The sequence below is a fragment of the Euprymna scolopes genome, chromosome 8 (assembly GCF_053919585.1).
Source record: "Euprymna scolopes isolate OS-2025 chromosome 8, ASM5391958v1, whole genome shotgun sequence".
Taxonomy (NCBI): Eukaryota; Metazoa; Mollusca; class Cephalopoda; order Sepiida; family Sepiolidae; genus Euprymna; species Euprymna scolopes.
The window spans coordinates 2,608,662-2,624,525 of record NC_136489.1 but is presented as its reverse complement, the minus strand read 5'-3'; the positions used below and the strand labels follow the sequence as shown (position 1 = coordinate 2,624,525).

At 33.5% G+C, this 15,864-nt stretch overlaps 1 protein-coding gene across 1 annotated transcript in view; it reads left to right on the top strand.

Moving 5' to 3' along the window:
* Positions 1 to 15,864, top strand: part of LOC145283485 (cytosolic purine 5'-nucleotidase-like) — a 363,668-nt gene that overhangs the window by 329,573 nt on the left and 18,231 nt on the right. Inside the window, exons 13-15 of the mRNA XM_080132307.1 lie at positions 6,062 to 6,128; positions 8,110 to 8,332; positions 9,843 to 9,903. Of these exons, the coding sequence (XP_079988433.1) occupies positions 6,062 to 6,128; positions 8,110 to 8,332; positions 9,843 to 9,903 (351 nt within the window). The remainder of the gene's footprint in view (positions 1 to 6,061; positions 6,129 to 8,109; positions 8,333 to 9,842; positions 9,904 to 15,864) is intronic.

Below are 15,864 nucleotides of genomic sequence, written 5' to 3'. Positions count from 1 at the left end.
CTGTACCTCTACAAGGCCACTATTCGCCCATGTATGGAGTATTGCTGTCATATTTGGGCTGGTGCATCGGCTACTAGTCTCTCGCTCCTTGACAGGGTTCAAAAGAGAGTCGCAAATCTGATAGGCCCTGAACTGGCATCTAGGCTTCAGCTTCTGTCCTATCGTCGAAACGTTGCATCCCTCTGCCTGTTCTACAAGTATTATAATAGTGAGTGCTCTGATGAACTGCAATCACTTGTGCTCCCACGACGTAAACACCCTCGACAGACCCGACAAGCTGCAAAATCCCACCCCCACACTGTAGAGATCCCTAGATGTAAAAGATCTTTCTACTCCAGTAGTTTCTTCCCCAGAACTGCTAGACTTTGGAATTCCATTCCAGGTCACTGCTTCCCCAACTGTACTGACTTGCATAAGTTCAAGTGCAATGTGAACCAACATCTCGCTGCCCAAATCCCTACATAGTACCCCAGTAGATGTTTCCCCTGATAGTAGCCCCCTACACCAAAGTGGCAATGTGCCTTGTTTGGGGTGAAAATGTAATAAAAAAAAAAAAAAAAAAAAAAGAATGGGTCTAGAAGTAAATCCTGCTGGTGTTTACGATCTCGGAGGTGAGTTAGGAACATTACTGTCTGTGTGAGGGAATGGACTCTACAGAGAAGCTATAAGTAAAGTGTCCAGCTGCATCTGTGCAACCTGAGAAATCAAGCCAATTTTTATGGTGAATATTTGCTCTGGCATAAATTATCAAGTGGAGGTTGAGATCAAACATGCTTTAAACATCCAGTTCGTATCGTGTGAAGTTGATATGTAGACAAACACAGATACATTTTACGCACACATGCATCCCCCTCCCTTCTTATATATACATGCACAACACTTGTGTAGACGTTAAAATTACTTTTATGCTTCACAAATAAATATATATATAATCATGAAATACATCCTTCAATGCCTCGGGGAAGATCTTCAGTGATGCATTGCCTTTAGTGCTGATTTAGGGTTTCGCATCATATATTGCCTCAGACAACAATCCTGATCTGACTCCAGAAGCACCAGATCATCTCCGTGAAAGCTATCAGCTGCATGTGCCAATATTGAACAAAAAAATGTGTTCTGACAATCTTCCACATTTGTAATGATGTATCAGCTAGTGAGCTTACGCAAACGTGTAGTCATGAATATACGAAATAATACACAGTTACTTTTTAGTTTGTTATTAGCCCCATGTCCACATAAATTAATTTCCAGGGCTCTGATCATTTTAATCAAATCTATTTTAACACTTTATTCTTTATTTCCTTTAAAGCATGGGTCTTTGCTGTTCCCACTCTATCTTTGTCACTGCTCTGCATAATGACTGACCTACAAAACCTCTGCAACTAATTTCAATAGCATCTTCCATTCATTTGTCTGACCAGTTCCCCTTTTCATGTTGTTGGTTAATATCATGGATACCTCCCATAAAATCGATAGTTCCCAGTTTATGCACTGATCTGTTCTTTCTGAATATATATAAGCTAATTCTATGTCTGTCTGTCTGTCTGTCTCTTCAAACTCTATCTCCACCGAAACTAAAAGTTGCAGAGTGGCGCTAAGGGCCTCAAATGATTGCATTTTTTATGGACCGTTTTTTTTTTTTATAGGTTTTTTTTATGGGTCTTTAGTCGGTTAAAATAGTTTTTAGGGCCAAAAATGAGTCCAAATTGAAAAAATCGTTATACACTTTGTACATTGGTCTTAGTTTATTTTTACTCAGTTACTGTGTGTCACATTGGTACAGTAGTAATGCACTACAGTTTTGCTTTCAGTTTCGATTCTAGCTGATGGTACCCAAGCTGGGCGACCCTCACTGGCATTATTTTATTTACTCAGGCCATCAACATCACTTACTGGCAATATCCTGTGGTGTTCGCTGGAATCTGAGTGATAACAAGTCTCCCCAGATTTCCAGTGCTCCCCACCTCTTTCAATAACCAACACAGATGATTTCACATTATTGCAATAGCCACTTACCATTAATTTCTTGTTGGCAATAACCATTGGATTTCAGTCCTTTTCATTGTTGCATCTTCCCTCTAATTCCAATTTCTCCCATTCTTTTTTCGATGTTTTTCAGGATTATTTCTAAAATTAAAAGCTTGTGTGCCATCGTATGTCTTAAAACATTTATTTAACAAACAAGACGTGTGAAAAACAAGACTTGACGTATCAATTATGTTTTTTCTGTTTTTTTTTTTGTTTTTTAAGTTCTTTTATTTTCAGATCTATGTCAGTCGCAATCACTTGGAGTTTTTGCTGACATGGATGCAGATGCAGAATCAGAAAGATGAGTAGTAGAAATATTTTGTAAATGTTTTAAAAAAAAAAAAAAACAGAAGAGTGCAGAGGATAAAATTAACCATGATTTTCCAATTAATTTTAGAATAAAAATTACCCTATTTGGAATGATGGAAAGAATGTTTGTTAATATGCCGGGAAAGAATGTTTGTTAATATGCCGAGAAAGAATGTTTGTTAATATTGCCGGGAAAGAAGAGTTTGATCCTCAGTCAAGTCATCCTAAAGACTTCAATAATTCTCCTTGCTAAACACCCAGCATCACAAGGAAAGAACCAAGGGCAAGTGGAGTAGTCCTGGGAATGGAGTGGCACCCTTCCCTACACTACAATATCCCCTGTAAAGGTAGCAAGGGTCGCACAATCGCTAACCCTACTTCTCCTGAATCAGCACTGCTCGAGTCCAGTGGTATGAAGAAATCCTAAACAACTGGAAACAATGCCAAAATAAGCTGAGAGCACAGAGAGCACATGAAATTCTCAGCTAATGAAAAGTGAGATTTGGGTTGTTCTGTATTCAGCCATTTAGCTCTACTGTAAGAGATTTTCATTTTCTCATTTAGGCTCACACATACAAACAAGGAACAGCTTCTTTCTCACAGAAGAGATATTGCTAGTCTTTCTTTATTCTCTTGCTATTGTCATAGTAAGTGCTCAACAAAGCTATTATCTCAGTCTACTCCCTTCCTCTAAAACCTTCACAGCATATCCCTGTAATTGCTACCACAAAAAAATTTCTGTGCTTCTCCAGTTTAACTCCAATAAGTCCATCACCTTAAAGCTGCTAAACTGACCGACTAACAATATGGATTTAGGCAAGCCCTTTCTACAGGAAATATCTTAACTGTAATCTCTGAACATATATATCGTTCACTGGACAAAAAAGGAAGGGTAGAGCAGTAGCCCTAGATATATCTAAGGCTTTTGACAGGGTATGGCATGATGGTCTTCTCAAGAAAATTAGATCTTACTGTATCATTGGACGAATACTTCATATAATTAAATATTTCTTAAATAAGAGAAGAATCCAGGTTGTCCTCAATACTTGTACATCTAAACAATATGATATAAATGCGGGAGTACTTCAGGGGTCTATACTTGGACCTTTATTATTCCTGATATTCATAAATAACCTCACTGATAAAATTGTCTCTGAGATAGGTATATTTGCTGATGACACCACTCTCTATAACAGGCACGAGAGGAAAACAAATGAACACATATCTAAGAAAATAACAGAAACACTAGAGGATGACCTCCAATCCGTAGTGGAATGGGAACATATATGGATGGTCACATTCAATGCTGCTAAGACTAAACTTGTTTCCTTCGATAATTACAAGAAACCTTTTCTATCACCATTCAATGGCCAAAGACACATTACCTGAAAGTACTTCTTTTAAACTCCTCGGCTTAACGTTCACAGGAAACATGAGTTGGAATAGATACATTGAGAGCATTACCAAGGTCACTATGAAGAAGGTGGGCTCTCTCTACCGTGCTAGAAAGTTACTTATGCCTGAAAGTATCTTGCACCTCTATTCGTGCATGCATGGATTATTGTTGTCACATTTGGTGCATCCGTTACTAGTCTCTCGCTCCTGGACAGGGTTCAAAAGAGAGTCGCCAAACCTGATAGGTTCTGAACTGTTATCTAAGCTTAAGTATTTTAATGGTGAATGTTCTGATGAACTACAAGCCCTTGTATCCCAGCGACACAAATACCCCCGACAAACCCAACAAGCAGCTAAATCCCACCCCTACACAGTAGAGATTCCTAGATGTAAGAAAGCATTCTACTCCAATAGTTTTTTCCCCAGAACTACTAGACTTTGGAACTCCCTTCTGGGTTCCTGCTTTCCCAATTGTACTGGCATGCAGAAGTTTAAATGTAATGTGAACAGACATCTTGCTGCTCATTCCCCTACATAATATCTCTGCAACTTATGTCTCCGATAGTAGCCTTCTACATCAAAGTGGCACTGTGCTTTCTTTGGGGTGAAAATGGAATTAAAAAAAAATAATTAATGGTAATTGTGCAACATCTATGTTGTGCATGCATCTGTTAGGTTAAAAAAAAAAAGGCTGTACACCAAAATTTACACAAATTCATTTAATATTTTTGTCTTTAAAAAATCAAATGAAATCATTCTTAACATGGAGGGACTTTGTTGACACTTTCTTTGCTTGAATTAAAGTATGAGTTATGTCCCTTGACCTTAATAAGGCTGAAAATAGCCAACGAAGATTTCACTGATAAAATTTAATTTTTTTTTTTTTTTTTTTTTTTTTTTGAAACAAAAAATACTGGATAAATTTCCTTAATTTTTGGTGTACTACATTTTTTAAAATCTAACACGTAAGTTTGTGATAAACTTTTTTGTGCCATTTTGTTTATTTTTACGAGAAATTTTAAATATTAGTGTAGAACTAGAGAATTATCAAACTTTCGATTCTTCCTCTGTACGTCAAAGCAAAATTTCATGAGAAGAGCTTCTTTCACAAAACTTACCATCTGTGGAACACAATACCACAACACTACTTCTTTGCTAACTATAACAGTCATTTTCGAATCTAATGGCAACAAATACTTAAAACTATCCTCCTAAGTAATTGATTCCTGTTGATTCCACTCATCATTTTCAATCCTCTCATAGTATTGTTGATCATCCAATAATAAATCTTATTAACACTTATCCTTGAATAGCATTTGGGCCTTGATAAGTGACGACTCCTTAGTATAAAACATAATTCTCATAATGAAATGTTTGTAGAGCACAATTATGTCATGTATTTATATAGGTTATCAATCTATGAATCACACTAAGAATAACAGAAACAGTGATAAAATCAAAATAAAGCTTAAATAAATATATATATATATATATATATATATATATATATATATATATATATATATATATGGCTACAAAAAGTTATATCTAGTGCTAATAGATCAGGCTGGCAGGAGATACTAGCGTCTTGACCTAAAATACGCCAAACATTGATGTCATCATTTTTTCCTTTCCATTTGCAAAACATAATCATGTTTTGCAAAGCCAAAAACAATTTTCCTCTACACAACAAGCAAACCAAACACCATAATTATATGAAGATATGAAGAACTTGAAGCATAGAAACTTTTACTGAATTCAATATTAAAAAAACTAAAAAACGGGTTTATATGCAAACAACCAAACTATGAATAAATATATGATGCATTAATTTTTTTTTTTTCCAAAATTACTAAATTAATCAGATAACGCAAAAAAAGGTTGATACGCCATAAAACAACCAGTCAAACATCATGAATAAATATTTGAAGATATAAACAATTTTTTTTTTTTATATATAAATAATTTATTTTTCCAAAATTATGGGATTCAGCATTAAATAACCTGAAAAGGATTGATATGCTGTAAAACAAACAACCAAACTTTCTCATAAACACAGCAGCAATTTTTGGGTCGAATTCCAATAAAAAAAAAAAATGGTAAGAATGGTTCAAGATAAGCAGATGATCTGGTCTTTCTTTGAAAATATTTGTTTAATTATTGAAGTATGAAAATTACTTATATTAAATCTTGTATTCATTTTTTTTTTACTCTTTAAACTGAAACAGTCTATAAAAAGATTAAAGTATTTCCAAATTTCTTTGCAATATAAGCAGTTGGTATTGTTTGATTAAAATTCTAACCAGAAAACTTTTCTTTTTATCTTTAGGAAACAGGGGTTTTGAGTATTGGACATCATACAGGACCAATGATGAAAGGCCACATCTACTCAGGGGGTAAGAAATAAATCGCATTACGTTTCTGAATTTTTGAGATGAACATTGATTATCCGTATTATTTGTATTCGTCAGACTACTGTTCTCATCTTGAGTGTTATTTTCACAACATTTTGGTTGATGTAACCTCCGACCTTCTTCAGGTGTATTTTGTCAAACTCTGGAATTTGGATGTAATTTCATACAGAACCTTTTATTTACTTCACTGGGGGTAGCATGCTCTTGTTCCATCAGCCTTGACTGGATAGATATCCGAAATCATTTGCAATTTTATTAAAAAAATAAACATTACCGAGTTTGACAAGATACACCTTAAGAAGATTGGAGGTTACATCAACTGAAACGTAAAAATAAAATGTAAAGCAAGAACCGTAGTCTGAAGAATCCAAATGATTAAAGCTTTTCTTTATTTTAGACAATCGAGGTATTTTAGATCTATGCAGGAAAGTGACACAGAAAATTTGTACCACAATATCAAATAGTAGAATAAAAGACAAAAGATTTTCGATTGATCCATGGCTGTTAGTATAAATCATTCAGATTCAGTTCCACTATTGACACTCAAGATGAGAACAGTAGTTTGAAGGGTCCAAATAATATGAATAACTTAAACGTATGCACACGCAAACGTACTAAAACACACAAGTCGACTCAGTATTGCCAGAGAATGTTTGTGCTTTTATTTTTGTTTTGCAGGAGGTGGGGGAGGGGGGGTATGAAGACATTGTTTTTTTTTTTTTTTTTTCATATTTTAAATTGGAATGTTTTAGTCGTCCTTGTTTTGCTTGTTCATTATTACTTGAACTAAATTGCTATAAATTCTTAATTTTATCATGGTAATGTTTTAATCTCTCTTACTACAATTATTAGATGCAAAGAGTTTCTAAAACTTTCAATCTATACATGAGAATTTGTTAAAACTTGTCAATGCTTCCAAGGGAAACTACTCTCTGGGGAAAAACATTTTGTTTCATCCCTTTCATTATAATGAAAGAAGGGAAAGAATTCATTCTTAATGTTTTCTTATTCAGAATAAGTATTTTCACAAAGAAACTAATATGAAATAAAATATATTCTTGCCAATAATATAATGGAAGAAAAAACAAAAAACTATGCTAGTTCAAATAATTTATCGATATATCAGAAGGATTGCTATTTAAATCTGCTTTAAAAAATTCATAAGGTAACATATATATATATATATATATATATATATATATATATATATATATATATACTAGTAGCAAGACCCGATGTTCCACCCTTTTATACTTTTATTGGCATAGAAATTGGTAAAATCGACCGTTTTTTTAATCATATCGATTGCTTACCTACTTTAGTTATGACTACTCTCCTCCTAATGTGAACCGAGAGGAAAATTTGCATGCCTCCCCACATTAACTTAGATCATAAACACGAGAAAAAAAACACCCTTTATATAAATATATATACAAGTATATATTTTTGAAGTTTGTTGACTAAAAAACATCACTCTTTATTTATATATATATATATATATATATATATATATATATTTAAAGTTTATCGACTCTAAAAAAACGCTCTTTTTATATGTATATATAGTTAAAGTTTTCAAATGTAAAAAAAACACTCTTTATATATGCATATATATTTAAAGTTTTCAAGTCTAAAAAAACACTCTTTTTATATGTATATATAGTTAAAGTTTTAAACTGTATAAAAACACACCCTATATATATGTATATATATATTTAAAGTTTTCAACTCTAAAAAAACACTCTTTATATATGCATATATATTTAAAGTTTTCAAGTCTAAAAAAACACTCTTCATATATGTATATATATTTAAAGTTTTGAACTCTAAAAAACACTCTTTATATATGTATATATATTTAAAGTTTTCAACTCTAAAAAACACTCTTTATATATATATATGTATTTAACGTTCATTGATTCTAAAAAAGAAAACCCCTTTATATGTGCATATATATTTCTAGGTTCTTGTGATACACTATCCAAGATGATTGGTGCTACAGGAAAAGACGTCTTATATATTGGGGACCACATATTTGGTGACATTCTCAAATCGAAAAAAGAGCGTGGCTGGCGCACATTTTTGGTGATTCCGGAACTAAAGCAAGAATTGAAAGTGTGGATTGAGAAGAAAACATTGTTCTACGAATTGGGCAGCTTAGATATCAAATGTGCAGAAATTTACAAGTAAGAACATGGACACATTTTATTTTTTAAATTTACTAGATTAACTTTGAATCTATGGAACACAATATTACTGGGCTGCTTCTCAGTTGACTAAAAACATTCTCAGTTTCAAATAAGAACTTCATTAACATATTTTAATTCTATAATTTTTTCATAACTTCTTGAGAAAAAATTGCTCCAAAAAATTAAAAATAAACAAAATTGCACAAAACTTATATTATGTACATGCTGAATTTAAAAATAAATATTATGTACATGTTGAATTTAAAAATAAATATTATGTACATGTTGAATTTAAAAATAAATATTATGTACATGCTGAATTTAAAAATAAATATTATGTACATGCTGAATTTAAAAATAAATATTATGTACATGTTGAATTTAAACATAAATATTATGTACATGTTGAATTTAAAAATAAATATTATGTACATGTTGAATTTAAAAATAAATATTATGTACATGTTGAATTTAAAAATAAATATTATGTACATGCTGAATTTAAAAATAAATATTATGTACATGTTGAATTTAAAAATAAATATTATGTACATGTTGAATTTAAAAATAAATATTATGTACATGTTGAATTTTAAAATAAATATTATGTACATGTTGAATTTCAAAATAAAATACATGCAAATTTATCAAATAATTTTTAAACATGAAAAAAAAACATTTTGATTTTTCTTCATTATTGAAATTCAAAAATATGAAATATTAAATATCAAGTGAAATAATGGTATCTACTAAATTGTCGTGTCACAGTAATGAAAATATCCAAAATTATAGATAATGTTAAGGTAGAAAGATAATTATTAATGAAAACAGTTTTTGAAAACGATTAACAAAAATTAAGTTTTGCTAAATTAACCAAAGATTTTCAGTTTCAGAAAATATTTACCTCCCTTGTGTTACAATTAGAACTCTCTGGTTTCTTTTTTTACAAAACTCAATTTTCGCTAATTGTCTTTGTGAACTATTTTCATTAATAATTTTTTACCTCCTTGTTTTTCGTAATTTTTTGATATGTTCATTACTGTCACATGACAATTCAGTAGATACCCTTGGTTTCTTTTGAAATTCAATGTTTCAATTTTTGAATTTCGCTACAATAACGAAAAACTCCCATTTTAACAGTGAAATGTTCAATCGCCATTGATACTAGTTATCTCCCTTTAACTCTTTATAAAAAGAGTTACAATTTGACATACTCATAATAATACTAGCTAGAAATGGTTTACTGATCAAATTTTATTTTATAAAAACAAAAATACTGGATGAATTTTCATAAATTTTGGTGTACAGCTTTTTTTTTTAACCTAAAAGGTATGTATGTAATAAAGATTTTGTTCAATTCAAATTTGTTTAATATTGGGATAAAACTGGATAAGCATCAAATTTCATTTTTAAAATTTACTAGACTATGAAACACAATACAACAGAGTTGCTTTCCATTGACTACAACATTTTTGTTCATATTTTTTTGTTTTGTTTTCCACTTCAGAAATTTGGACAGCAGTACGAAAGAGAAACCTGACATTGGAGAACTTAAACAAGCATTAAGAGTAAGTTGGTTTTGATCTAAGGTTTTCAACCTTTAACTGTACAAATAACCTTGAAAAAATATTTAAGAACCAAAGCAGACAAACCAGGATAATAGATATAGAAGTAATTATTAAGAGTAAGTTGGGGTTTGATGTTAGGTTTTCGACATTTAACTGTACAAATAACCTTGAAAAAATATTTAAGAACCAATCAAAGTTGTAAAAATTGAAGCTTCGTAGGTCGACTTAATGTATATCCTTTATGCATGCGTGAATATGCATTTATGCATTTAACTGTGTTCATTTTTAAGGTTTTGATATTGTCCTTAGGTTAGATGGTAGCAAATACTGCTGGAGAACTAAATGTTTTGGTTTTCAATCTAGCCATAAGTTTTTTTTTAACTTTTGAAATCATGATTATATATTAGGTGCAATATAATAATCAATATAGAATTGGCTCTATAATAATGAATATGAAATCTGCATAAAGTAAAATATCATACTTAAGCATATTTTAGTGTTTTACGATCAGACAACACCGGAGTAATATATATATATATATATATAACTACTGGGATATCATGGAAATTCTATAATTACTTCATTGAAATGTTTTAAATGTACAAATACTATGAAATATAAGCATTTTAAATGATAGTTTCATTTTATAATATAATACAATATAATGACAATATATTATGATACAAAAACAAAATATTAATTTTTAATTTTGTTTTGAATTTCTTTATGGTGTAATGGGTTACAGTAAGAGGTGTTGTGACAAAAAAAGGCATGCCATGAAATGAATACTCTCCATCAGACACCTGCCATACTATGAATGCTTTGCTTCTTTGGATTCATTGGAGCTCCAGCATCTAGCAACTGATGTAGTACGTCCACAAAGTTTTTTACCATCATCAACAACACCAACAACAACTCGAACCATCTTTTTGATCAATACATGTCTGATACGCAAAGTAAGAAGGCAACACAGCACCTATGACTTTTGGTAGATTTTTACGCATTTAGAATTGATAAAGCATCAAGCAAACTGTCAGCGCCATGCTTTCTGAAATGTGCCAGAACTACACCTTGTATACCACCTCCATAAACATGCAAACCTATACGTTCACTTTTGAAGAGCTGTAATGCACCTGAGCACTGTACACGATGACCTCATTAGAAATTTCCAACATAAATGGGTGTTGAATTTACATGAGTCCCAAATTGAAATTCATTTTTTTTTTTTACAATTTTTACTTAAAAAAACATTTTTTAGTTCTTCTAAACAGACCTATTATAGCATTTAACAATATGGGAACCATTAATTATAAATAATAGATAATTATGAAATTACACCCTGAAACAAGAAAGTGTTTCATGTTAAACAACTGATGATCCCTTTAAGAACATTGGTTCTATTGTTTGTTCATGTAAGTAGAACTACTCAGCGGTATGGGGGATTAACTGACAAAATAATGTTCCAACGAAGGACTTTCTTTAAAACCTTTAAAACTATTAAATAATAAAAAAAAAAAATTTTTTTTTAAATTCTTCGTTTCTTTTTCTCTCTTAGTTTCCCCTCTCTGTCCTGCTCTAAGTAAATCTGACGACCTAGTCCACAAATTCCAAAATTTCATCATGACAAGTTTCAAGAAAAAATACACGATTAAACCTGGTTCTCCAACTTCCAACGTAGACCCCTACTACCATGTCTCCTTCTCCAACATCAGGGGTCTACATTCTAACCTTCCAGAGGTTGAAACCCAATTACAGGAGACTAAACCAGACCTTTTATTTTTAAGTGAAACTGGCATTGGACAGGCTATTTCCCTAGAAGAGTTTGCAATTAACGGATACTCTAACTTAACTTCTAAATCTGACCTCCAAGATCGCCATGGGTATGGAATATGTGCCTATATTAAAGATAGCTTTCCATGTGGTAGGGACATCTCCAGGGAAGATCCTAACTTACCCTATATGTGCTTCCGGGTTGCTTTAGCTCACACTACTGCATTTATATTTACTCTCTATCGCCCCCACAATAGCGGAGTTACTATCTTTCAAAGCATATCTAAGAAAATTGACCAAGTCCTATCTGCTTATCCTTCAGCTAACATTCACGTATGTGGAGACTTCAATGTTCACAACGTCGAATGGTTGACCCACTCAAACAAGACCGATGATGAGGGGAGGTTCTGTCATGATTTCTCCATTGCCTATGACCTCACTCAGATTGTTCAGGAACCCACCCGTGTGCCCGACAATGACGGCCAGTATGCGAGCCTACTAAACCTTTTTCTCACAACTTGCCCTGAACTATGTTCAGTTTCTGTTCTGTCGCCTCTTGGATCTTCCGACCACTCTGTTGTATCAATTAAGATAAAAATGAAATGTAATATGTCCCCAGACGTACCTCTCCATCGTACAGTATATCGATACACTAAGGCTGATTGGGATAGCTTCCGTACATTTATATCTGATCTACCTCTGCATTCCATGTTTAAAAAGGATGTGTCCTCTAGAGTATTAGACCTGATGGAATGGTTAATTGTAGGTATTGACCGTTTCATACCCTCGAAAAAGTTTCAGCAAAAACCTAACAGCCAGCCATGGTTCTCTCCAGAATGTGCTGCTGCCATTGCGCACAGAAATCACTTTTTCCACTGCTTCCAACGTAATAGATGTATGGAAACTAAAGCCGCTTTCAGAACTGCCAGCAACCATTGTAAGAAAGTAATAAAGAACGCAAGAGAGTTGTATGCTCAATCTGTTAAGTCAAAAGTAGCTGAGCAGCGGCTTGGTTCCCACCAGTTTTGGCAAATAGCAAACAGAATCCTGAACAGAAGCGTGTGCTCCATCCCAACTATTATCAATGGGCCTGAGGTAATCTCGTCAGCATCAGACAAAGCCAAACTCTTTGTCAAGAACTTTGCAGCTAATTCTACCCTTTGCGACCAAGGCCGCCAACCCCCAATATTTCCTCCTGTATCAGAAAACACGCTATGTGATATACGTATATCTGTACGTGATGTTGCGAAGCTAATCAAAAACCTTGATTCCAGTAAAGCAACTGGCCCGGACGGTATTCCAATTATAGTACTCAAAAAACTTCAACCTGAACTAGCGCCCATACTTACAAAACTGTTTAAACGTTGTCTTAAGGAGAATAGTTTCCCATCTCCCTGGAAAATCTCATCTGTATGCCCTGTATTTAAGAATTCAGGTGATCGCTCATCCCCCTCTCAGTACAGGCCAATAAGTCTCCTGTGCGTCATGAGTAAGTTGTTGGAATCTGTGTTAAATACAGAAGTAATCAACCATCTCAACAAAAATAACCTTCTTAGTGACACTCAATATGGTTTCCGTTCTGCTAGATCTACAGCAGATGTGCTTACAGTTATATCTCATAGGATTAGCAAATCTCTCGACGGAGGTCACATTTCTAGGGCAATTGCTCTTGACATATCTAAGGCCTTTGATAGGGTATGGCATAAAGGTTTACTTCATAAGATCTCTAGCTATGGTATTGCTGGAAATGTCTTAATTATTAAATCATTTCTTTCTGATAGGTTCATAAGAGTAGTAGTTGACGGGCAAAAATCAGAAGCTCACAGTATTAATGCCGATGTCCCTCAAGGGTCCATCCTGGGCCCAACTCTTTTCCTGATCTACATTAATGATCTTCCAAATCACATCCTTACATCATTATTGACATTTATGCTGACGACACTACCATTTATGGTAGCACATCTAAGACAGTAAACAACCAAGTTCTCTCCAATCCTCTCTCCTCTGATCTTGAGCACGTAGTACAATGGGGAAAGGAGTGGCTGGTTACTTTTAATGCATCTAAAACCAAGCTTCTCTCTTTACATCATCAACATTCTGATCCACATCTGGCATCAATTGAAATGAATGGCGCTCGTCTTCAGGAGGCCTCAAGTTTTGACAAGCTTCTGGGCTTGACCTTTACTCCTGATCTTAAATGGAACACGTACATCAAATCTGTTGCCAAGGCCGCTGGAAAAATGGTGGGATCTTTCTATCGATCCAGTAAATATCTCACTGCTGATGCTATTCTCTATCTATATAAGAGCCAGGTACGTCCAAGGATGAAATATTGTTGCCACATCTGGGCAGGAGCTGCTAGAAAGGACTTGTCCTGCCTTGATAGAGTTCAAAATAGACTTCGTAGCCTCGTAGATGTCCTTTTCTCTTCCTTGCAACCTCTATCTCACAGAAGAGATGTTGCGAGTTTGTCTCTGATGTATCGTTATTTTCATGGAAGGTGTTCAACTGAGCTTCAATCTATGGTCCCCCCTCGCCAAACTTTCACAAGAAACACTCGTCTAGCTGTACACACTATCAATAATTCCCCCCACTCTTTATCTGTGCCTAAACCTAAACGTAGATTCTATGAACAAAGCTTCTTTCTTAGAACTGCACGCCTGTGGAATTGTATTCCGTTTTCCTGCTTTCTGGCTGACTACAATATGGTTGTGTTCAAGTCTAAAGTAAATAAGTTCTTGATGAGCTGTTCTATATAAGTTATCAAATTTACCAAATTTTCATTACTAATGATTACTATATTGTCCAATGTCTACTGTACACTCTTTAACCCTTATCCTTGAGTGGCCTCTTGGCCTTGATAATGTAGTGATGCCTATGTAAAAAAAAAAAAAAAAGGTTTTAAAGAAATTTCCAAGACTATATATATATATATATATATATATATATATATATAATGTACACACACACACACACACATATTCAAGCATGTTTGATTGAACACTACAAAGTTATTCTTTTTTCCGATTTTTCTGGATATCTTTTCAATTCACCATTTTTTTTATTTCAGTTGGTATGTTGTATATAATGGCACCCAAAAGTTGTTGTTCAGCCATACTCTTCTCAAGCACTTTCTATCAGTTCATCCGATCATCATTAGAATTGATTATTGTTGTTATAAAAATTAAAAATAAAGTAAGTCGCTCCATACCATCCTGCACGCAACGTTATAACCAATAAAATAAAAAATCTATAAATACACCAAGCCTCAAAAAAACAGAAAACGATAACAACAACAATCGCTCCTGATGATGAGTGGATGAACTGATAGAAAGCGCTTGAGAAGAATATGGCTGAACAACAACTTTTGGGTGCCATTATATACAACATGCCAGCTGAAATAGCAGGGAATTGAACAGATATCAAGAAAAATTGGAAAAAAGAATAACTCTGTTGTGTTCTTTCAAACATGCTTGAATAATGTCTTGCTGCCAAAATATACAAATACACACACACATACACACACACATATAGTGATGCATAACAATAAGTAGTAATAATATACATCTAAGAAATAAAAAATACGTTTCATTCTCCTAAAACTCATACTCGAATTATCCACAAGCACGTAGTACATAGTAAAATTCAGTTCTAAATTACACTCTTCTAGAGGTTGAAGGTTCATAAGAGTAGTGGTTGATGAGCAGAAATCAGAAGTTCACAGTATTAATGCTGGAGTCCCTTAGGGATCCGTCCTGGGCCCAATCTTCCCGATTTACACAGTGATCTCTCAAAGCACATCCTAAGATCATTCATAGATATTTATGCTAATGACACTACCATCTATGGCAACACTTCAAAGGCCGTAAATGACCAAGATCTCTCTAACTCTCGCTCCTCTGATCTTGAGCACATGGTGCAATGGGGAAAGAGGTTGCTCTTAATTTTAATGCGTCTAAAACCAAGCTATCTTTACATCACTAATGCTCTGATCCCTGTCTGGCATCAATTGAAACGAATAGCTCTCGTTTTGACAAGCTTCTAGGTCTGACCTTTACTCCTGATCTAAGATGGAACATGTGCATCAAATCCGTTGCCAAGGCTGTTGGAAAAATGGAGTGATCGTTCTACCAATCCAGTAGATATGTTGCTGCTTATGCAATTCTCTATTTCTGTTTAAGAACCAAGTAT